This window comes from Myxocyprinus asiaticus, chromosome 31 (assembly GCF_019703515.2).
Source record: "Myxocyprinus asiaticus isolate MX2 ecotype Aquarium Trade chromosome 31, UBuf_Myxa_2, whole genome shotgun sequence".
Taxonomy (NCBI): domain Eukaryota; kingdom Metazoa; phylum Chordata; class Actinopteri; order Cypriniformes; family Catostomidae; genus Myxocyprinus; species Myxocyprinus asiaticus.
In genome coordinates this window covers 3,975,525-3,999,792 of record NC_059374.1, presented here as the reverse complement: position 1 = coordinate 3,999,792, position 24,268 = coordinate 3,975,525, and the positions used below count along the sequence as shown (strand labels likewise).

At 35.8% G+C, this 24,268-nt stretch overlaps 1 protein-coding gene across 1 annotated transcript in view; it reads right to left on the bottom strand.

Annotated features, from left to right (window-relative positions):
• The window catches only part of LOC127422267 (BICD family-like cargo adapter 1), a 37,018-nt gene extending 15,001 nt beyond the window's left edge, over window positions 1-22,017 (bottom strand). Inside the window, exons 1-5 of the mRNA XM_051665667.1 lie at window positions 21,677-22,017; window positions 19,210-19,425; window positions 10,331-10,447; window positions 8,641-8,787; window positions 480-659 (exon numbers count right to left, since the gene is read on the bottom strand). Coding sequence (XP_051521627.1) covers window positions 480-659; window positions 8,641-8,787; window positions 10,331-10,447; window positions 19,210-19,425; window positions 21,677-21,964 — 948 coding nt within the window. The 5' untranslated portion in view covers window positions 21,965-22,017. The remainder of the gene's footprint in view (window positions 1-479; window positions 660-8,640; window positions 8,788-10,330; window positions 10,448-19,209; window positions 19,426-21,676) is intronic.
• Between the last annotated feature and the right edge of the window lie 2,251 nt (window positions 22,018-24,268).

Sequence of the window (24,268 nt, the reverse complement as noted above, 5' to 3'; positions counted from 1 at the left end):
AAGTACTGTGGAATTAGTAAAACCGCTGCTGGAAAACTGTGAAGAAAAACAGTTTTTTAATTATGTATGTACGTTTATGATGCCTTTTTGTAGCTTGTCAGCTTTTATGTTTTTGTGCTCCACAGAAGAAAGGAAATCATATGGGTTTAGAGCGACATGAGTAAATAATTACAGAATTTCGTTTTGAGTGAACTATTCATTTAATACTGGGAAGGAATTAGTAATGAAATGCTACTGTAATTGTTTCTGTCATACTCTTGTATCGTCCAAAGAAATTAAAATGCATTTGACACACAGATATCCTTTTATTGAATTCAAATAGATGTGTTCCATGTAGCTAAAAATGGAACAAATGAGAAGGAGAACCGTGTGACCACAGGATACATCTCCTGTACCATGAGTTTGTTTGACACTACTTTTACTTCTGACATTATCAGGTTACTGCAGGAGGGATTGTTGTTAATGTTTGAGTGGATCACCTGTTCTCTGTCCAGACTCCAGACTGTGGGCTCTAGACTGTGCTCAAGTTCTGACAGTAATGACGAGTCATTGTGACTTTTCTCCTGGAGGGCAACTTCCTCCTGGAGCTCCTCGACCTGACACTGCAGCTCCTGAGCCCGAGAACGAACCACCTCCACCTCACGACACGTCTCTGCCAGCTGCCATCAAGAAAAACACCTTCTTTTCAAATATAAACCTTGTTTTAATTACAAATTATATTATCAGACAAACAGTTTGAGGGAAAAGTTGAATTGAAAAATTGACATGCATTTCAGAATATCCTAGTATTTGGGATGTCCCTGTTTTGCTTTAATGACAGTACGAACCCTAGCTGCCATGTTATTCCTGTATGATTTGAGAATAGTTCGGAATCTTAAATATTTATGTCATAACTTTTTTTCTCTCCAGATTTTCAAAGTGGGGTAATTTTTCAATGCGACATTGACAAATAAAGTTGTCCAAGATGATAAAATTAGAAATCTTTTAAAGATCTAATTTAAAACATCAATTACATGGAAATGAAAACCAGTGTTATTATGGCTAATTATATATATATATATATATATATATATATATATATATATATATATATATATATATATATATATATATATAGAAGAAGCAATTGAGACTGCCTAAATAGATTGAAGAACTGTGGTGAATTCTCTATCTGCCAACAACCAAGAAAAACTTTGTCCAGGTGTACCTAAGAGAGTTGGTGTTGTTTTAAAGGCAAAAGTGGTCACACCGAATATGAATTTAGCTTCAAGTTTACTGGACTTTGTATGATGTTAATTTATAAATGAAAACTATTTATGGCATTATTTTTGAAGACATCCTCACTATGCAAAATTTTTCAAAAGTGCCTAAAACTTTTGCACAGTACTGTATATTAGGGCTATCAATCGATTAAAATATTTAATCAAATTAATTACATGGTGTGCTGATTAATTAATCGAAAGGATAAATAATTTGCTGCGAAAGCCTGAATATATGAATATTTGCTGAGAAAGCCCCTCAAATAACAACAATTCAATATATAACAATGAAATAATTATAAATAGTTATATTTAAATAATATACAGTAATTTTGGTTTGTAATTTATATATATATATATATATAATTATTATTATTATTTTAAAAAATAATATTTGGATAATTAAAATGCATTACATATTATAAGGGCTTGTCTAAGAACCTGTGAATGTACACCTGCATCAAATGGATGCTTTTGGAGCGTCTCACTTTGGTTGCATCGCATCATAAACATACTATTTTTAGGTTGCTGTGTCAAGTTAAACATAGTTTAATACCTAACAAAACACGTCTTGAGATCCCTAAGTTCAGATTCACGCTCCATCAAGCTGTGTTTGAACGCAAGAACGCATCCTCGTGTTGTGCTCTCTGTTGAAGGGTTGGTTTGTTCTCTGTACAAACTGCGCGTTGCCTATACAGCTTAGTGCCCCCTGGACAAACAGGTGGTACTTCAAGCTTGAATTGCTCAGGAATCTTCCTTATTACGGTCTGGGGACATGATTAATTGTGTACATTTTTTTAACACGTTATTTTTTATGTAATTAATCATACTGAATTAACGTGTTAAATCGACAGCCATATATATATATAATATTTTTTTTTTCTTTTTTTTTTTACAAATACATTTTTGAGTCATGAATATCAAGAAGTTTTCTTAAGCTGGAGTCATGTGACGCGATGCAAAGGCTGGTCGCTTAAAGGCGAGCTCAGCTTAAACTTTGCAACAATTATCCTTGTAAGCAATATTTTTTTCTTCTCCCTTTTTGCTCCCAATACTCAATACCCAATGCGCTCTAAGTCCTCGTGGTGGTGTAGTGACTCGCCTCAATCCGGGTGGTGGAGGACGAATCTCAGTTGCCTCCACGTCTGAGACCGTCAATCCGTGCATGGCGTATCACGTGGCTTGTTGAGCGTGTTATTTTTACGCTGTAAAATTTTATAATAAAGAATGAGTAAGTGTTTCAAAACTTTTGACCGGTAGTGTATATGTATATATATATATATCTAAGTCACTTATTCCATCTACCACTGACTGCTCAATTGGGAACATTTTAGTTTCAGATCATGCTTTGGTGTGTTTAGAGATGTTGCCGCATATAGAGAAAAGAAAATCATACAGATGGCAGATTAATACATCCCTTCTACAGGATACTGAATTTCAACAAATGTTAAAGACAGAAGTCAATGTTTAAGTAGAAACCAATTGGTCCTCAGTGTCCTCTGTGGGTTTGGCATGGGAGGAGCTTAAGGCAGTTCTTAGGGGGCGGATCATACAAAATGTCTCATTCATTAAAAAGATCAAAACACAAGAATTCATAGAACTGGAAAAGAGTAATAAAAGTGCTGTAGTGCCGAATATCATCCAATGGTCTTAGAGAGTTGACCCGGCTAAAATACAGGTACAATACTATTCTGTCACAGAAGGTTGAGTTTTGATTATTCAGGGCAAGACAAACATATTTTGAGTCTGGGGACAAAGGAGGGAAACTTCTTGCCAGATAGAGTTTTTTCCACCATTCCTTCAGTGAAGTCTTCTGGAGGCAATACATTTACTTCTGCCACAGATATTAATAAAGCCTTTAAAGAATTCTATTTCAATATTTATAATTCCACGTCTATGTCTACCGATAAGGATATCAGCAACTTCGTAGAGCCATTAGAACTTCCTAAATTGAATAATGATTAAAAAACTCTCTTGACTCAGATATTACTTTGGAGGAACTTGTTGAGGTATTTACAGCCTTCCCAACAGGTAAGGCACCAGGGCCAGATGGTTTTGCTGCAGAATTTTTTAGATCTTATGTCACAGAACTGGCTCAACTTATGTTGGAAGTTTACACAGAGTCATTAAAGAAAGGTGAACTACCGCCAACCATGACGCAAGTCCTGATCAGGCTCATTCTTAAAAAAAAGATAAGGACCCAAATGAATGTAAAAGCTGTCGTCCAATTTCCCTAATCCAGTTAGATGTAAAAATATTGTCTAAAATTCTGGCTATTATGAGTAATTACATCTATTATACATGTAGATCAAGTGGGGTTTATTCATGGTCGTAGTTCTTCTGATAATATTAGATGTTTTATAAATATTATGTGGTCAGTAGCGAAGGATCAGACCCTGATCGCTGCCATCTCTCTTGATGCCGAGAAGGCGTTTGATAGGGTGGAATGGGACTATCTTTTTAAGATTTTGGAAATTGCCCGGAAATTGCCATATTGCCCTGTCATGGCTTTCCAACCTGGCACCTTTCAATGGCCTAAGCAAGGCATTAGGTATTTAGGCATTTTATTTCCAGAAAGTTTGAGAGATTTTGTTTTGACCCATTAATGAAAAGGTTCTCGTGTGATGTGGATAAGTGGGCTTCAATACATTTGTCTATGGCTGGGAAGGTCAATGCTATATAAATTATTATTAAATGATAATTAAATTATCTACTACAGTCTCTTCCCCTTAGAAGTTCCTCTTTCTTATTTTAAACAATTTGATAGAATATCTAAGTCCTTTATTTGGAATGGTAAATAACCTCGGTTGCATTTCAGTAAGTTTCATAGACCAATTGACAAAGGAGGTTTAGGCCTCCCCAAAATTATTATTTTTTCTTTATTACTATGCTTTTAATCTTAGACACTTGACCCATTGGTCTCTTCCACCTGAGTGAGCCCCTTCCTGGTACTACAATGAACAAGCGGTTCTTGCCCCAATCTCGCCATTGCAAGTCTTTCTATCAAGCTGCCTGGAGAATTAAAAATGCATCCCATTATTTCACACATTCAGTATGGACTAAGGTTTCCTGTTTGTTCAATTTTTATATTTACCTAAATGTTTCCTCAAGCATATGGCTGAACCCAAAATTATGTATTAACAAGTCCCCCTTTTGCTGGAAAGAATGGATTGAGAGGGGTGTTGTTACACTTGGTGACCTATATGAAAACGGAGCTTTGAGATCATTTGAAAATATAACACAGCAATTTGGGATTTATAGGTCTCGATTTTTCAGGTATTTACAGTTGTGCCATTTACTTTGTACTATATTTGGTGGAAGTACATAGCCCCCTAAAGCTGCAGACACCCTCTGTATGGTGCTCACGGCCTTTGGAAAGGGGAATGAGGTGTCAGTATATTATTCCTTGTTGATTCAGGGTCTTGGCGATAGGGCCATAACAGCTCTTAAGAGGTTAGGGGAAAGAGATTTGAACTTGGTATTTGAGGATGGGGAGTGGGAAATAATAATTAAAAAAAATGTAACTATGTCTAGGGATGCAAGGGTACTCCTAATTCAGTTCAAAATTTTGCATCGTTTCTACTGGACTCCCTCTAGATTGTTTAGGCTTGGTTTAAAAGACACACCTACCTGCTGGCAATGTCAGTTGGAGGATGGAGACATAGCCCATGTTCTGTGGTTCTGCACTAAGATAAAATAATTCTGGGCAAGTGTCCAGAATATTATCTGTGAGGTTTTAGATACTCAAATTTCATTTTGCCCCAGACTATGTATACTGGGTGATGGGGCGATTATTAAACTAGGAGAAATAGGAGACAAATATAATAAAAGCTGGGTCCAAACTAGCATAATTATCTGCAGACAAATAATTCTTAGAGGATGGAAGTCAATTGGTGCTCCCTCATTTCAAGAATGGCTCACCGAATTGGGTAGGGTGGCGGCATTTGAAAGGATGTCATCTAAATAGTTTGGCAGATTGGACATGTATGGTATGAAATGGGACAGGTATTTGTCCTTTCTGGAAGGCTCTCAGTGAGGACCATGTGGAGAGAAACAAAATGATGTTAGTAATTGTGGATTCTGTTCTTTATGGAATTCTTTCTATTCTCTTTGCTTGTTGATTTTTATACTTTTATTTTCTCAACAAACAAAAAAATATTTGTTTGTTTATATGTGTGCATTGTGTAATTTAGGCTTTGAACACAGGGTTGTTTGTTGAGGGACAGGGTGGGGTTGGGAGGTGGAGGGGAAAATAATGGGGGGCTAAAGATGATTCTGTGTATATATGTACAGGTGCATCTCAATAAATTAGAATGTCGTGGAAAAGTTCATTTATTTCAGTAATTCAACTCAAATTGTGAAACTCGTGTATTAAATAAATTCAATGCACACAGACTGAAGTAGTTTAAGTCTTCGGTTCTTTTAATTGTGATGATTTTGGCTCACATTTAACAAAAACCCACCAATTCACTATCTCAAAAAATTAGAATATGGTGACATGCCAATCAGATAATCAACTCAAAACACCTGCAAAGGTTTCCTGAGCCTTCAAAATGGTCTCTCAGTTTGGTTCACTAGGCTACACAATCATGGGGAAGACTGCTGATCTGACAGTTGTCCAGAAGACAATCATTGACACCCTTCACAAGGAGGGTAAGCCACAAACATTTATTGCCAAAGTTCACAGCTGTTCACAGAGTGCTGTATCCAAGCATGTTAACAGAAAGTTGAGTGGAAGGAAAAAGTGTGGAAGAAAAAGATGCACAACCAACCGAGAGAACTGCAACCTTATGATTGTCCAGCAAAATCGATTCAAGAATTTGGGTGAACTTCACAAGGAATGGACTGAGGCTGGGGTCAAGGCATCAAGAGCCACCACACACAGACATGTCAAGGAATTTGGCTACAGTTGTCGTATTCCTCTTGTTAAGCCACTCCTGAACCACAGACAACATCAGAGGCATCTTACCTGGGCAAAAGTGAAGAAGAACTGGACTGTTGCCCAGTATTCCAAAGTCCTCTTTTCAGATGAGAGCAAGTTTTGTATTTCATTTGGAAACCAAGGTCCTAGAGTCTGGAGGAAGGGTGAAGAAGCTCATAGCCCAAGTTGCTTGAAGTCCAGTGTTAAGTTTCCACAGTCTGTGATGATTTGGGGTGCAATGTCATCTGCTGGTGTTGGTCCATTGTGTTTTTTGAAAACCAGAGTCACTGCACCCGTTTACCAAGAAATGTTGGAGCACTTCATGCTTCCTTCTGCTGACCAGCTTTTTAAAGATGCTGATTTCATTTTCCAGCAGGATTTGGCACCTGCCCACACTGCCAAAAGCACCAAAAGTTGGTTAAATGACCATGGTGTTGGTGTGCTTGACTGGCCAGCAAACTCGCCAGACCTGAACCCCATAGAGAATCTATGGGGTATTGTCAAGAGGAAAATGAGAAACAAGAGACCAAAAAATGCAGATGAGCTGAAGGCCACTGTCAAAGAAACCTGGGCTTCCATACCACCTCAGCAGTGCCACAAACTGATCACCTCCATGCCACGCCGAATTGAGGCAGTAATTAAAGCAAAAGGAGCCCCTACCAAGTATTGAGTACATATACAGTAAATGAACATACTTTCCAGAAGGCCAACAATTCACTAAAAATGTTTTTTTTATTGGTCTTATGATGTATTCTAATTTTTTGAGATAGTGAATTGGTGGGTTTTTGTTAAATGTGAGCCAAAATCATCACAATTAAAAGAACCAAAGACTTAAACTACTTCAGTCTGTGTGCATAGAATTTATTTAATACACGAGATTCACAATTTGAGTTGAATTACTGAAATAAATGAACTTTTCCACGACATTCTAATTTATTGAGATGCACCTGTATATATATGAATCAATAAAAAGTGTTAATAACAAACATGTTTTCTTAAGCTTACTCCATTTGACCTGAACAAAACGTGTCTTTATAGAAATTTCGAAATATCTGATTTTTTTTATTTTTTTTTTATGTTTTTTTGTTGTCACACAACAAAATAATGGATTCCTGCATGTTGGATACACCACACTGACTTTGATTTGATGGACAAAATTTTTTTAAATACCAATTAATATTTTAAAACAAAATAGTTTCACTGCTTTTTTAAAGAAATAATAATAAAAATTCATTTCAAACTACTTAAGCAAACTACTTTTTAATACTGTATCCGGACGGTTACACCACTAAGACATTTTTGATTTTAAGCCCCAGGAAAAATACCAAAATGAGTCTGAACTCAGAAATTGAAAACATGTTAGTTAAACATAGTAGAGGTGCATTAAAGTAATTGTTTTGAGTAAATTGCATTTTTGAATAACTTGAATAACAGATCCAGAAAAAAAAAAAGTGTCACATCATTGTTGACCCATAAACAAATGTGCACAAACAGACTAGCTGCATCACAACACACAGTAAACAAAGTAAACACAACAGAAGTACATCATTGTTTAAGAATGTTTGGCATACTCTTGGCATATATTTAGTGTCTATAAAGCATGTGACTATATTTTCACTGATCAAAAGAAACATGCCAAAATTTCAACACAGATAAATCCTGAATTCCAATTTGAACATGTAAACATGACAGTTTCTTGCTGTATTAGCTGCCATGAATTCAAACAACTGAACCTAAACATTTTTCTGCTTTAGTGAATTTGAACCAAAATCCTCATAGTTTAAAGAGGTTAAACTTACAGTTAAACTCTTTTGAAAAAGTTGTTACAGATGCAAAACAAGTAACTAACAAAAAGAAACCAACTACATTTTAAAAGGATGCTACTTTTTAAATTTATCAGATAATATAATATATGCTATGCTGAATCAGACTGTATCTGGCTTTTTAAATGAATAAACTCAATTAGTATGACAGCAATAAACTAACAGATATATTTATATGAAATTCAACCAATAAAATAAAATAAAAAAACACCATAATTTCGATAACTGAGAGGAAAAGAAAATGATGAACAGCAGCATTTAATTAAATATTTCTATAAAAATGCTGTGCAGGTCTTCAAATGAATCAGTGAATTGACTTAAATTGTCATGAACTGTCCAAATGATTCACTAAAACAAAACCCAAAGCAACATTAGAGACAGGACTGCTTAGGAGAGCATCTTGGATTTTTACCTCAACTTGGTAGTAAAGCTGCGTGAGCAATACTGCACGTGTTTTGGTTGCGCAGCACTGCTAGTCATTGTAAAAATGTAGCCTACATGTTGCTGAAAAAGCTACACTATTTTGAAAACAGCTCAACTACTGTCACGCTACTGAAAAAGTAGTTGAGCTAACGTGTAAGTCCTTTTTATACTCTTGAGCATTGTGTGTGTGTGTGTGTTGTGTGAGAGACCGAACCTGTTGTATGTGTGTTTGACTCTGTTGCTCCTGTTGATTCAGGCGTGTTTGTAGTGAAGACACACTCTCTCTTAGTTCCTCATTCTCTTGGCACATGGTCTTCAAGCGCTGCTCTTGTGTTTGTTCACGCTGCGTGAGTCTCGCTACCTGAACATACAAAAACATTAGCAACATTATTCTATTGACTCCTTAACTTCAGAAAAAACTATTTCACACCAAAGATGCTACTTTACTTTATTACCATATGGTTAATTGTATAATGAAACATTTCAAATTAATTTAGGTGACATTTTTCAGTTTCTTCAGACCTACATGGGCAGCATCCTAACTGTCATGGAACCTCATTAGTGACTGATTTAGAACACGCTACATCGCCAGAAACTCCTCACATGTAGCACACAGGAGAATCAACTGATTTCAATAGAGTTTGATGTTAGCATGTGGTTTATCTAACAATGCAACTCACTAATAAGCATAAAAAGGCAAAGCACACACAAATATTGGTTAACACAGTTCATTTTAAACAGATTAAACTTTTTTTGAATATTTTTCGGTATTGAAAAAATATATGTTTATTTATAATCAACATTTCTCTCGACTTGTTTGCCATCTTGGATTATTTTTTTTAACTGAGCTCATTGCAATGTTTGCTCAATGTCCTTGCAAAAAAGTGTTAATACATTCCACAAAATGGTAGCAAGAAATGCAGGTGGCACTCTACCACCTGTGCACTGAGCATTGGCCATGAGCTCGTCCATAGACATTCAGTCTATTTTATGATCCCCTGCACCTTTCCCACTGTTTCGTTAAATATGTCTGCCTCTGAGTGGACTAGAAGCTTAATCTAAGTGTCACTGGAAAGCTGCGATGGTGTATAATATTTCATCATCGGTGGTCAAGAACATATTTTATTTGTTTATCATGCTTTTTCTTCCGCAAATTTTTTTGTGGATATCTGAGAAATAACATTGGATTGTATACCCAAGAAAGCTCAAGGAGAAAATGGCTCATTTTGAAGAAAACTGCCTTACCATTACTCGGCAAGTCTACCCCCAAACCTCAACCCTAAACCTAACCATCAGTGGTGTAAAAATGTAATCTTAATGAGAAAGTGGAACCTCAAAGCACTCATCACTGATTAGGTGAACATAATTACTTCCTGGTTTACACAAGGGATGAGAAACCGTGTCACTGAGGCTGCTGATACAACGTGCTATTTAGTAGCTCCACAGGAAAAGATAAACACATATCAATTGACTAAAAAATGTCTGTTTGGAGATGCCGCTTGTAATTCGTCAGAATGAGGTTGATGTCAAGGTACTGGAACATTTGGTAGCAACATATCGACTTACCATGTGATCATGTTGGCTTATAAGTTGCCCCATACTGAACCTACTGTATACACGTTTTTATTTTTATTTTTTACCGACTGTGAAAGAAAATCTGTGAATTTCTGTGGAAAGGATTTAAGTCAAGCTATACATGGTCTTACACAGAGTTGAGTGTACCAAACTCTTTTTCGTAGACAAGCACGCAGCAGGCGGAGGATCTGTAGAACTTTGTAAATGACGGGCATTCGAATTCTGTGGAAATCTGTGGCCAGAGATTCCATATAAGCCAAGTATACTGTTATACACTTTAGAATAATGTATTCATATCCAAGTATGTAAGAGATGGAAGAGTCTCTCACCTGTTCTCTAAGAGCACTGATGATTTCTTCGTCCTGAGGTCTGGCATGTCCCCTTTCTCTCATTTCCTGTTTGAGTCTCTGCAGCTTGTTGGTCATGGTTTGTTCCACTTCCATAGCCTAAACATCCACAAGACAACACGACAATCAAAAATTCTGTGTCTGAGCAATACAACTGTATCAGCTTTCAGACATTTTCAATCAATGTGTTCATAAATCAAATGGGCTGATATGTGGGAGGGCACTCATTTAGAAAAAAAGGCAAAACATATTTTTCCACAAGAGAATGTGGCCCACATTCATAATGAAAAGGAATTATGTTCGCTTGCTGAGAGCAAAACAAAAGCTCTGATTGGGAGTGTGGCGGCCTGCAGTGACAGACCTGAATCAGCAGATAACTGGACAGCCGCCAACATGCATCAAACACATTCAAAACTGCATCAAAATCACATGACTGATGCAGCGTTGCAGTGACATCATCATGCTAGATAACTAGGGTTTGGGGGTCAGCAGTGGGGGAGGAGTGGTGACCTGTCCCAGTTCAATGGAACTCAACTACCACCAACGACATGGTTAGTGTTCCCGAGAGGCCAATCCTTTTCAGGACTGGTGATAAAGCTAATGCGCTGTGATGTTAAATACTGCGTGTCCAGCCACTGCACTATTCAGTAACGCTCCTGACAGCTGATGCCCCAACCCAGACCCCATCCCTGGGGAATAACATATCACTTGGCTGTGGGTTTTCAACTATTAGATTTATATCTAAATATAGGTATAATGGAGTGTGCCACAAGACTTTATAGAAGGGACTGGTTTAGTGTGTGTCTAAAAAAATCAATACTCAGCTAAAACATTCAAGGGTATGGTTAAAATTCCCAAATATTGTCAAAAGAGGAATTTTGTTCTAAAGAGTTGGACTTGTTTTCAGTCAGTGTAAGTGTATTTTGTCTTTCCATTTCCATTCTGTCCAATTGGCAGATTTTTTAATTAGTTTTAACCGTAAACCTCACTACATTTATTATGTATTAACAGCTAGTTTTTTGCCGAGCTAGCCTCATAGAATGAACGTTACTATAATTTTCCAAAGTGAGTTTTATGTGCCGCGTTCTATGCTTTGCCGCAGTTTCCTGGTAAAACTAACATTAGAGGAGCTACAAAAAATTTGCGTTTTATTCACTTTCACACAAATCATGACTACTACGGCTGATTATGACTTTATAAACACTTATTTTTTGCTTGATTACTCACATACTGCTATGTTATGATATTGAAACATTTTTACTCTAACGCATCATTTTAAAAACGATAAATATTACCGCTTGTATTTCAGACCCACCTACATTTACACACTTATTCCAATTTGATTAACTTGCGCGGTATCTCACCAGATAGAGTATAGGACTTTGGACTCGGAAGAGCAAGGCTTGAGCCCAGCCAAGCACTCAAGCTTAGACGTGAGACGAAAGCATCATAGAAGCGACACAAAATTACATGGTTGCTTCAGAAAATGGGCTTTTCGTGTGGCAGGTTAGGTTTAGGTGTTGGGCCCAGATATACTTCATAGGAAATCGAAGAACAATCAGGTATGAGGCCATTAAGAACAAAATCTGGCCATAAAGAAGGTGCTTTGCGTTAGTTTCGGTGGTTCATAACAGCTCGCCTAGGTGAACTTTTAGGAAAACTTCTAATTGGCTGCTAAACACCTTCTTGATGCAATTGGTCCACGTCATTGGTATGTCTGACCTGAAGCTCAACCTACTACTTTGTTTACATTTTTCAGTCAGTATTCAACCTGAACATCAGTACAATCGTTTGCGTAGAGACATTTTTCAAGAACATCTCATGTGATTTTTGTTTTGTTTAATTAGTCTACAAAAATTTAATTAAATCTACTCATATACTCTCTCAAGAGCCCATTCACTCATGTGCCATCTGCAGCAAAAGCCATTCACACATCTGCCCAAAGTAAGATATGCCTCCATAACCATTTTTTGTCTGTATTATCTTTTATACACGCATCTTTGCAGTAGTATCAATGTCATTATAAATTACAATAACAGAGTGTAATCTGTGCATATTATGGCCGCGTATAGCCTGTTATGGCATTAGCGTCATGAATTCAAAATGTAAACAAGACAAATTAAACATTTTCTACTGCATATACTGTATATTACTTTAAATCATCATCAAGTGGTTAAAACAGTTCATTTTACTGACCTCATGGGAATTCTACTCAGAATGAAGTATACAGTCTGATAAAACATTTTAATGTCACATTAGTTTAGGTTTTACATGAAGCGTCCTCATATTTAAATGCTCCTCTATACACCTCCCACAGCAGTGTTGCGAGTGTCTGAATGTTCGTAAATAGTATACCATTGCTCGGCTGTTTAGAACTTCTTTTTATCACTGAATGAAGAACAAATAAGAACTTCTATGGAAGTATATTGGGGTCTTAAGGGTAAGGATGTCTGTTTTGTTTACCTCTCATTTGCTTTTAGGACACTATTAGTAAGGTTTAAGTTTCAATTTTAGGTTTGGGAGGTGTGTTGTACTCATTAAACCCTCCATTTAACGATCACCTTTAAAACCACGTCTGATTACGACACCATTTCACTCGCTTTTGGCACCCCTTGCTGGAAATTTCACTGGGAAACTGCAGTAAAACATGAAAATGAAGCAAGTAATTTTGTTTTGCAAAAATGTTGCCATGGTCATGTACATTTCATGAAATCAGGCAGTTTTTTGCAGTGCTGGTTTCTGAACTCTTCTAGGTAAGATCAGGTCATGGCTTGGAGGCTCCCTACTTTAAACGTTTCTTTCCAAAGCCAAACATAACCTACAGCCTATTTCATTTTATTGATAGTTTACAATGACAATCTTTTATGCAAAAATATCTTTAGCCCAGTAAGAAAGCCAATAAAATTGCTTGTGTACAAAAGTCCTAGCTTAAAACTTAAATCTAGTAGAATGCCAGTATAGATGTAGCTTATACTATGCAAATCCCTGAAGATATATGACCTCACAGCAGATAACTGAATAACATCACAAGTGTGAATGATTTACAAAGTCATACACTTCAACTGCAATTGATTTGGTAAATCAAAGTTGTATGACTTCAACAACTAAAGACTTCCTTATTTAAGGTTTTCCAGTAAATTATTTTATGTTATCTCCCTGGAGAACTGACTGGACAACATGATTTCAAAATGTGAAGAGGAAAAATGGATCATATGTGGGTTTATGTTCACAGAGAATACACCTGTTTATTGTCTCATAAAATAACAGCACACTCAACAAAACTTCAGAATTGTCTCGAAGTTCAAAAACAGTTGGATTGGGGAGCCTGAGTAGCTCAGCGAGTAAAGACGCTGACTACCACCCCTGGAGTCGCGAGTTTGAATCCAGGGAGTGCTGAGTGACTCCAGCTAGGTCTCCTTAGCAACCAAATTGGCCCTGTTGCTAGGGAGGGTAGAGTCACATGGGGTAACCTCCTCATGGTCGCTATAATGTGTGGTCCTTTAAAATTTATTAAATCGTGACATTATTTTCATGACATTATATATATTTTAACCCCCAGTTCTTATTACCACAATGCAGCAAAAAGATGATCATTATGATATTTTCATAACTGCAAGGTGAAAAAAAAAAAAAATATTATTTAAATTGTAAATTTATTATGATTTTTTACATTGTGAGATTATTTTCATGACAGTTACGCAAATTTTCCCCCAAATTCTCATTACCGCAATGCAAAAATGTATGGTCGTAATGATGTTTTAATTACTGCAAGGTAAAATATATATATATATATAAAATAAATTGTTTTTATACATCATAGCATTACTCTTCATTTTTGCTTATTTTAATTTTTAAAATCATTGTTTAACAGCATCTTTTTTACTTTAATGAATACATTATATTTTTTTACACCAAAACAACAGGAAGTAATATAAAAAATATGATAAAAAACAAACCGACTATAATTTCAGATTTTTTACATTTTGAAATTATTTTCATGACAGTTATGCACAATTTACCCCCAGTTCTCATTACCACAATGCAAAAAAGTATGGTCATAATGGTGTTTTTATTACCTCAAGGTAATATATATATAAATTATAAATTGTATTTATACATCATAGCAGTACTCTTCATTTTTACAGTACTCTTTCATTTTACATTAGCATCTTTTTTTACTGTAATACATATATTATATAAGTATTACATTAAAATAAGACTGTGTTACTGTAATGAGAATTCCCATTAAATAACACAACCCATAAAAAAGCAACATTTTGTGAACATTTATTGGAATAATTTTTCCAAATGAGACCATCCCCAAAGGTAGGTTTTGTCAGATTAATTTACTTCTGGGGACAATTTTGTACAAAACTACAGCCTAGTAAACCTACATACACAAACAATTACTCACCATTCAAGGCCTTGTACACCTGGAAAAGGGTCTGTTCACCATATCTGGCAACAGCACATCTGAAACCAAACTTCGAAAGTCATTTATCCAAAACTCCGCTCTAGTCACTGTTTGATAGCGCTCATAAAAAATTAGCTCATATGTGGTGGAAGCTGGGGTGGAATGGGTATACAAACTTCCCCTTCCTCCAAAGCAGGACAGGATACATAATCATCATTATTTTCTGAACTTTGATTTCTTGGAAAATATTGGTCATAGACATGGTCAGTGTGGTGTGTGGGGAATAAAAGTGTGTGGGACCTCCCTGTGGGACGGTACAAGTTAGCCATTGCTCCAGTCCAAACTGACAACAATACACGACTACAGACACAACAGACAACGCCTCATTCTGTCATTCCACTCTCATGTGATCGTAATGAACTGCTTTAAGTGCCCTTGTGAGTTTAAGGACAGGGAGATTTAACAAGTGTGCAAACACAGAAGAAATGTACAAGCCTAGACCTTGCAGAACAAACCTGCGAGATTAGATACCAAACCAGAGTGAAAAGAATGTGTATATGTGTGTGTGTGTGTGTGTGTGTGTGTGTGTGTGTGTGTGTGTGTGTGTGTGTGTGTGTGTGTCACCGAATGAGTCAACAGCAGCAGGTGGCTCTAAATTTAGCTTTCACAGAATTTCATGAGAAAAATATTGTCATGAAGAATTTACACCAAAACAACAAGAAATAAAATAAAAAATGTGAAAAACAAAGACAAAAGCGTGATTATAAAACAGTTAGTTCCAACTCTAAAATCTGATTGCATGAGCCCCATTCAAAGCCAAAAAAATGGCGTACATACACCTGTGACTGCACATGAATTTAATTCTATATTAATCTGCAGTGTTGTTAAGTTACTACAACATTGTAAAAAACTAAACTCTGTTTCACATTGTGCCCAACAACAACATATTCTTCTAATCCCAAATCAATACAAAACTAAATGTAATTATATTTTGCATATAGAAAATAAAGCCTATTTTTAAAACCATTAAAATGTTATAGTAGGTAGTTTACTATAGTAAAAAGCAGTATAGTAAAAAGAGATGCTGTTGTACAATGACTGTTTAAATTAAAATCAGCGAAAATGAAATCCAGTTCCAAGAGAATACTTCTATAATGTCTAAAAATTTTACAATGTGAATAATATATAATTATTCATATTGCAGTAATGAGATTATCATAATGACCATCTTTGCTGTAATGTGAAATGGGGGTAAAATGTGCAGTTATGAAAATAATGTCACAATGTAAAAAAACTTAAAGGCCATAAAATTAGCCTTAAATCTTTTTATATGCTAAATGTAATTTCTTATTTTTTTCTTAATTTAGGAGTAAAATAGGGCCAGGACATTTTTTGTGAAAATTCCTCATGGACGGTTTAGCAAAATCTCTACCAGCTAACACATTTCTACCTTTGCATGTTATATACCCTCATCCTGTCAAGTCCTAATGGCAAATTAGATTTTATGCATAGTCACATTATTTCATGACAATTAAGCACATTTCCCCTAGGGATGCACCAATATGAGACTTTCTTGCCGATATCAACTTTAATAAAAAACCATAGGCCGATACTGATATTTTGCCATTTACCTTTTTTTGTCATCAGATCACTTTTTTACTTTGGAATTATGCTTAAAGAATTTACAAATAGGTACAAAAGCTTTTCCAATGTTCTAACAATAAATAATTTCCATTGAACATGGATTGGAATTGACTGTTAAACATGACAGGCCAAAATGTTTAATAGAGCCAACAATGAAACATAAATAGAAGATACATTTAAAACTTAATATGATAACATGATGATTGATGTGAAAAAAAGGTTATTTTGTACTTCTAAAACATTTTTGCAACAAAACCCCCTTTAAATTCTGTATAATAGTAGTATAATGGATAATGCCATAAGACCGCTAGAGGGCGCCGCTTGCTCACACAGCGCTGACTGAAGCACTGAATGCAGAAAAGCAGCCTTTTAAGGTTTAGTAATCACGCAAGCCCATATTGTGATTTCAGTCTTAATTCTAACAATCATGCAGCATTAAAGGATATAATACCGATGTCTCAGAAGTCAAATTCTGCTGGTTTCAAAGCGTTTTCACAACTGTCACGTATGTTTATGGCAGTTTTTCCGCATTAACAAAAGAACGAGAGAGAAAAAAAAAATATTACGTATATTATGTTTTTAGGAGTCCCAACCCTACTACATATTGTGGCTATTATTACTTCTGGATTGTGCGTTTGAATTCACAGAGTTTTAGGAGTGTGTTACTAATTAATTATAAATCAACCATCGGCTTTTCATATCTGCGTTAGTGCCAATGGTTTTAATTTGGTCAATAGTTGACTTATAAGAATCAAGCCTATACAGTGGTGCATCCCTAATTTCCCCCCAAATTCTCTTAACTGTAATGCAGAAACGTCTCATTCTCATTATTGTAATATGAAAATAATTCTAATAAATTTTCCTCTACAGTATGTAGTCAAAACGCAGTAACTACAACAATGAAATTTAGAAAAATGGCTTTTTCTTTGCTCAGCCCAATGTAGATTTTAACTTTTCACACTCCATTCTTTCTAAATCTGAGCTCAATTGAGCACAACTTGCCTGTCACAGGAAGGACTGGGAATTTTAAGGAATTGAATGATTCTGCTTCCGTTTCCTCTTGTGAGGTCCTACTTGTGAGAAGTATGTGAAAGAAATGCTTTTTTTTTTTTTTTTTGCATGTACTGCACAATACAATGTATTTATTGTGTAACTACATATTGTTCTGCAAAATTCTAACAAGACTCTGCTACTGAGGTTGAGGTACAAGTAGGTTTAGGAGTAGGGGTAGGGTTAGAGGTTAGGGTTTAGAGTAGAGGTCGACCGATAGTGGATTTTGCCGATACAGATAACTAAGGCGGTGGGAAAGGACCATAGTTTTTCAAATTGATTAATAGAATGTAAAAAAAATGTTCTTATTCTTTCTTTATTATGGCGGGCAAAGACAAAGAGTCCCAAATTAATAAAATCTCAGATGTGTTTTTTTTTTTTTTGTTCAACCAAAATCTTAAAAATAACTAGAAAGAATTAAGATTTGGTACATAACGCGGGACTGGGGACTCTTTTTACAGATAACTGTTAGTTCAAAAATCAACCATCGGCACCGATTAATATGTAAAACCGATATATTGGTCTACCTCTAGTTTAGAGTGAGGGTTGAGGAAGGGTTAGGTTAGGGGTAAGGTTAACAGTGTACCTACAGATGTAATTAAAGGCAGGTACTTTAAATGTAAGAACAATGCAACAGCACATATGTACAGTACAAAATAAGTACATTGTATCAGAGTAGTTAAAGACATCTAATACAAAGTGGGTCCAATACAATTCTTGCAAAGACATGTTTACACAGATGTTTTAATGATTTTTCAAAGGCATTAATGAAATCCAATAATTCAAAAATCCAAAATTGGCCCCATTTACTTCCATTGTATGTGCCTGTAACCTGGATTTTTGCTTTTTTTTTTTTTTTTTTAAGAAAAAGGTGGTACGAGTTGAAATTAATTTTTGTGGTAATCAACATTATGCCACAAATATCATCGGTTGAGCTTAACTTGTATTGAACCCGGAACATTCCTTCAATGCACAACCATCTAATTGAAGTGGTTTGAGATTATCTTTGTAATTCAGGTCAGATGAAACACAGGTTTAGCTCACAACACCTTGAGCGGAAAGGATAAATGAAATAAACAGGAATGCCACTGAACAATGACAATACTGTAATCCTTGCACACTTTACAAAGTATCCAAGCTTGAAAACTATAACATTTGATAGATTTACTGCAAGTCTGTGCTGTAGGGCTAGGGTTACCTTCCACTTACTGAGCTGACAAATATTGATGTCAGCTTATTTTACTGTATCTTATCTGAGACCAGGAACAGTATGAGGTCATCTTTATCTTAACAAAAGAGAGTTATTGGCCTTCTAATCAAGTGTTATTAATGTGTATGTTTCGCAGTAGTGTGCAGTTACGTTCTGTAGACTGTCTAGTAAAGGGCACACCTTATCTATTCATTACACAATAAAAGCAACAAATGCATAAAGAGACATGCCCCTTAATGACCGTATCACGAAAACTGACTGCTTGACACACTGATCACTCAATACATGAGTTAGACAAAAGGTTATAATGATGTTGATATGATTTTATGTAATGAAAAATACTTAATAATGTGCATCAATTTTGTAAAGAACAACACAATGTTTTTTGTAGTGTTTTTCTCTCAAAATATTAAATTGCAGCACAAACCATCATACGACTTTCCTAAACACCTGATTTCATGAAAATTACGTTACTGTGGCGACAAGCAATGTCCACACATAAAAGCGAGTTAAAGTGAGTGATGTGAGTGAGATGGAACCGACCCTGTGGAGTTGTTCTCGGAGTCTCTGGCTCTGTTCATTGTGTTCATGGTTTAGTCTGGTTTTCTCTCTCTCCGTCTCACTCAGGGTCTGTGTCAGTCTCTCCACCTGCATCTGCAGCTCCTGCACATCTCGCTCCAGCTCGCCCACCTGACTCTGCCACTGCGCCTGGCAGCCGTCCAGTTTCACCCGCAGCTCATACCTGCCCTGCTGCAGCTCCTGCCATGCAACACCAGCAACAGATAAAGATCAGCTTGAGTGTCTGATTTCACTTTTAAAGCATCTGAGATTTATGACTAAAGAGCTGCACATTCAGATAATGTGGTTTATCTTTACATTAACACTGTGCCAAATGTAATCAAATAAGATCCTAATAGATCAACTTTATCGATCTTCTTGCAGGATTATTATTTGATCTTTTTAGGATATGTTAGGTTTGGTTCCAAATAATGATATAAATTCCTTTAGCAATCCTGGACTCATGCATTAGTATTTTTACTATCAAAACTCAACTAAGTCAAGGGCATTTGTTACGTAATCTCTTTCAGTTGACCTTCAGTGGACTTAAGATACTGTACAGATTTCAAATCAAAGTTTGATTTTTTTTTTTTATGGTCAGGACCTGAGCTGACACTTTAAGGTGGAAAATCAGACATTTTATTTCAGTTTAAGAGTGTTTCAATTCATCCTGCTTTTGAATCTGATTTGGAATCAGTCAATATAATGCAATAATGCATAATGAAGTCTCACTGCAAAATACAAATAAAAGATCTTTAAAGAAATTAATATATACAGCATATATATATATATATATATATATATATATATATATATATATATATATATATATATATATATATATATCACACACACTACCGTTCAAAAGTTTAGGGTCACTTACTCATTCTTTATTTTATTTGATTTTTTTCACAGGTGGTGACCCCAAACTTTTTTGAAACACTGGACCGAAATGTTTCTCTTGATCTTAAAAATCTTTTGATCTGAAGGTGTATGCTTAAATGTTTGAAATTAGTTTTGAAGACAAAAATATAATTGTGCCACCATATTAATTTATTTAACTACAAAACTAAAATTGTATTTAAAATATTTTTTTTTTTTAAATGGATGACTTGGACCGAATAATTAAGAAAAGCAGCCACTAAGTGTCCAGCATATACTGTTTAAAAAGCATCAAAGGGTAATTCCTCAAGAAGTTGGTTGTGAAAATGCCAAGAGTACCTTTCTGCAAAATCTGGGCAAAGTGTGACTACTTTGAAGATGCTAAAATATAACATAGTTTTGATTTATTTTGGACTTTTTTTTTAGTCACAACATAATTCCCACATTTCCCTTTTTATTATTCCATAGTTGTGATGACTTTACTATTATTCTAAAATATGAAAAAAAATTTAAAAATATAAAGAATGAGTAAGTGACCCTAAACTTTTGATATATATATATATATATATATATATATATATATATATATATATATATATATATATATATATATATAATACATTTCAAAATACTAAAAAAAGATTTTGAAATTGTCTTGAGATTCATAATTGTTTTCTTTAGATTTTGTGGTGACACTTTACAATAAGGTTCCACTTGTTAACATTAGTTAATGCATTAAATATCATGAACTAACAATGAACAATGAATATATTTTGACAGCATTTATTTTTAGTAAATAAAAATACAATTGTTCATTGTTAGTTCATGTTAGTTCATAGAGCATTAACTAATGCCAACATATACACATTTTGATTTTAAAAATGTATTACTATACTGTATGTTGGAATTATCATTAACCACGTTTAATAAATGCTGTAAAAGTATTGTTCATAGTTAGTTCATGTTAGCTAATGTTAACTAATGGAACCTTATTGTAAAGTGTTCCCGATTTAGTTACCAAACAGCCCATAAAACATTCCAAATACAGATATGTCGAGGAACGTGGCTTTTATTTATTTATTTATTTATGAGATACTTTAGTATTTATATTTCAAAAAAGCTATTCAACTAAAATTGGTGTCAGTACGGGCAGGTGCCCATTGTGACAACTTACCCCATACAATCATTTTTATTGGAGTTATAATGATGGAAATGTTCAGTAACGGTGTTGTAGTCAATTTTGTCTATACAGAAATTGACTTTAAAAAATAAACCCAGTCTGAGATAAAAAAAAAAATAAATAAAAAAAAATTCGCTAGAGTAAAAATGTTGACAGCCTTGGACTTCTCTAAATATATTCTCAATGTGATTACTTTTCATCATGGTAAAAACGTCCATGTGTTCATAGCTTAATCATACACTGTGACTGGGCTGTAATAACAACTTCCCACTGACTGTTTGGAAATATGACAAAAGTCGCAATTTTCTGTGACGAGTCTCTATTAATACACACAGTGACTGCGGTCAGTGAGCCGCGAGAGAAATAGAAACGCTGTCAGGAACTTCTCACCTCCAGCTGATGTGTGTATTTGTCATGAAGTTTCTGTCGTTCTTCTTTCAGTCGTCTGTTCTCCAAGAGCAGCGCGTTCCCCACCTGTGCGGCCAGGAGAACCTCATCCTCCTTCTGCCGAAGAGCCACGAACAGCTCCTCACTCTCCTTATACACCGGCAGATCTTCATCGGTGCTCAGCTCAAACGAGTAAAAGTCTTCATCCACTTCCATGCGATGCGCTTTACAGCACAGCTCGTCTCCCAGACTCATGGCTTCAGAATTAGGAGTAAAAACAGTAAAGCTCATATGTAGAGAGCGTCTTCAGGCTCCATGTGTGAGTGCTGTACACAGTTGTAACTTGTGAGTGTTCTCAGGTTATCTCTCTCATGGGTTGGTTTGGAGGCGGATGGTGGAAAGGAACTCTTGTGGGTTGGGCTTCGTTTAGTTTCAGGTGACTTCAGCCTTTAAATGAGGCTCACCATCAACTTAATAGCTTGAGCTGTCAATGAGGACAGGTAAATGTTGCATATGAAATTGATTGCTCATTTCACTGAGCCAACCATAGCATAGTTAGCCTACTTCTTTACACTCTGTAGTGCTTCCTATCAGCATCTATTAGGTAACATTCACTTTCACTAGTAAGTGCATAAATAACTAAAAGAGATTTATTTGAGTTACAATGACATGTCAAATTTTGTTGGGTTTACCCAATTCAACTAGTTTCTTTCTATACACAGGGCTCTATTATTATTATTATTATTATTATTATTATTATTATTATTATTATTTGATCCTCTTTTGTCTGCAATTTGGCATGCCCAGTTCCCACTGCTTAGTAGGTCCTCATGGTGGCGCGGTTACTCACCTCAATCCGGGTGGCGGAGGACAAGTCTCAGTTGCCTCCACTTCTGAGACCATCAATCCACGCATCTTATCTCATGACTTGTTGTGCATGACACCGCGGAGACTCACAGCATGTGGAGGCTCATGCTACTCTCCACGATCCATGCACAACTTACCATGTGCCCCATTGAGAGTGAGAACAACTAAGCATGACCACGAGGAGGTTACCCCATGTGACTCTACCCTCCCTAGCAACAGGGCCAATTTGGTTGCTTAGGAGACCTGGCTGGAGTCACTCAGCACGCCCTGGATTCAAACTCGCGACTCCAGGGGTGGTAGTCACCGTCAATACACACAGGGCTCTATTTTCATAAGTGCGCAAAGCGCAGCGATACATGCTACGACAGTGCACAAGGTCTTATCCAATTATCGTTGGCGTTGGTGGGAGTGTTCGCACTGGGTGTGGGTGTATTGTATGTTAATGAAGTGGCGCAAAGCGCAATTTCCTGAGAAATATGTCACTGCAATAAGACATTTCAAAAACATGTCTGTTTTTAGCACTAAACTCTATGTCTAAACTCAGTTTCTGAATTTGCAATTTGGAGATTCCACCAGCAGGTGGTAATAAAGTATTATTATTATTATTGTTATATTTAGAAGATTGGATTTATGATCTAATTTGTATTGGTATTTTTCCACTTGTTGGTGGAAGAAGTTGGAGAGGGTGCAATTTTTGGATTTGGAATGATTAATTTTTTCGTTTAGTTTAAGGTGTCAGTTGAATTTAGAAATATTTTTGGTTGAATTGTTTCGTATTTCAATAAATGAATTGAATTTTTCAAAATGGAAATTGACAGGTAGAAGTGAAGTGCATTCTGATATAATCACAGTTTTCCACACAGAAAAAAGGAGTGTGTCACTGTCACAGAAATATGCCTTACATTCAACAGCTTAGTGCGCGCAGTTCGCCAAATCCAATTGGGCCTAGACTTGTGGGCAGTGGTAGCTCAGTGGTAGCTGTGTGGTAGTTGTGGGCAGTGGTAGCTCAGCGGTTAAGGCTCTGGGTTACTGATCAGAAGGTCGGGGGTTCAAGCCCCATCACCGCCAAGATGCCACTGTTGGGCCCTTGAGCAAGGCCCTTGAACCTATCTGCTCCAGGGGCGCCGTATCATGGCTGACCCTGCACTCTGACCCCAGCCTAGCTGGGATATGTGAAAAAGAAGAATTTCACTGTATATGTGCAAATGTATAATGTGTGATAAATAAAGAAAATTATAAATTATAATTATTACTTCCTGGCCATGCCCATTGACTTTGCGTGTATGATTTATGGCATAGCGCTGCACAAATAGGGCCCAAAGTGTTTATGTTGAGTTTACATAGTAATTTTAAGTTAAGAAAACACATTTCAAACACAAATCAAGTTCAGCCAAACACTTTTTATTTTTTTTATTTTTTTTTTGTGTGTAGGCTACTTTATTGATTTAAACTAAATAACTTTGTCATCATCTTATTAATTATGCACAGATTATAAAGCATACATAGAATATGTATATTTATACACAACATACAATTCTAGTTCATATATTTGAGCAAGTGCATATTAAAATTCCACTAGCATTTGGTCAAATAAATATTACATGTATGAAAACATTCATTTTTGTAGTATTTTGCAGTAAATGTTGCATATGCAGTATGTACAAGTATGTGACTTTTTTGTGACTTCAATAAAAACCATATTTGAACACGCAGTATAATTGATACACT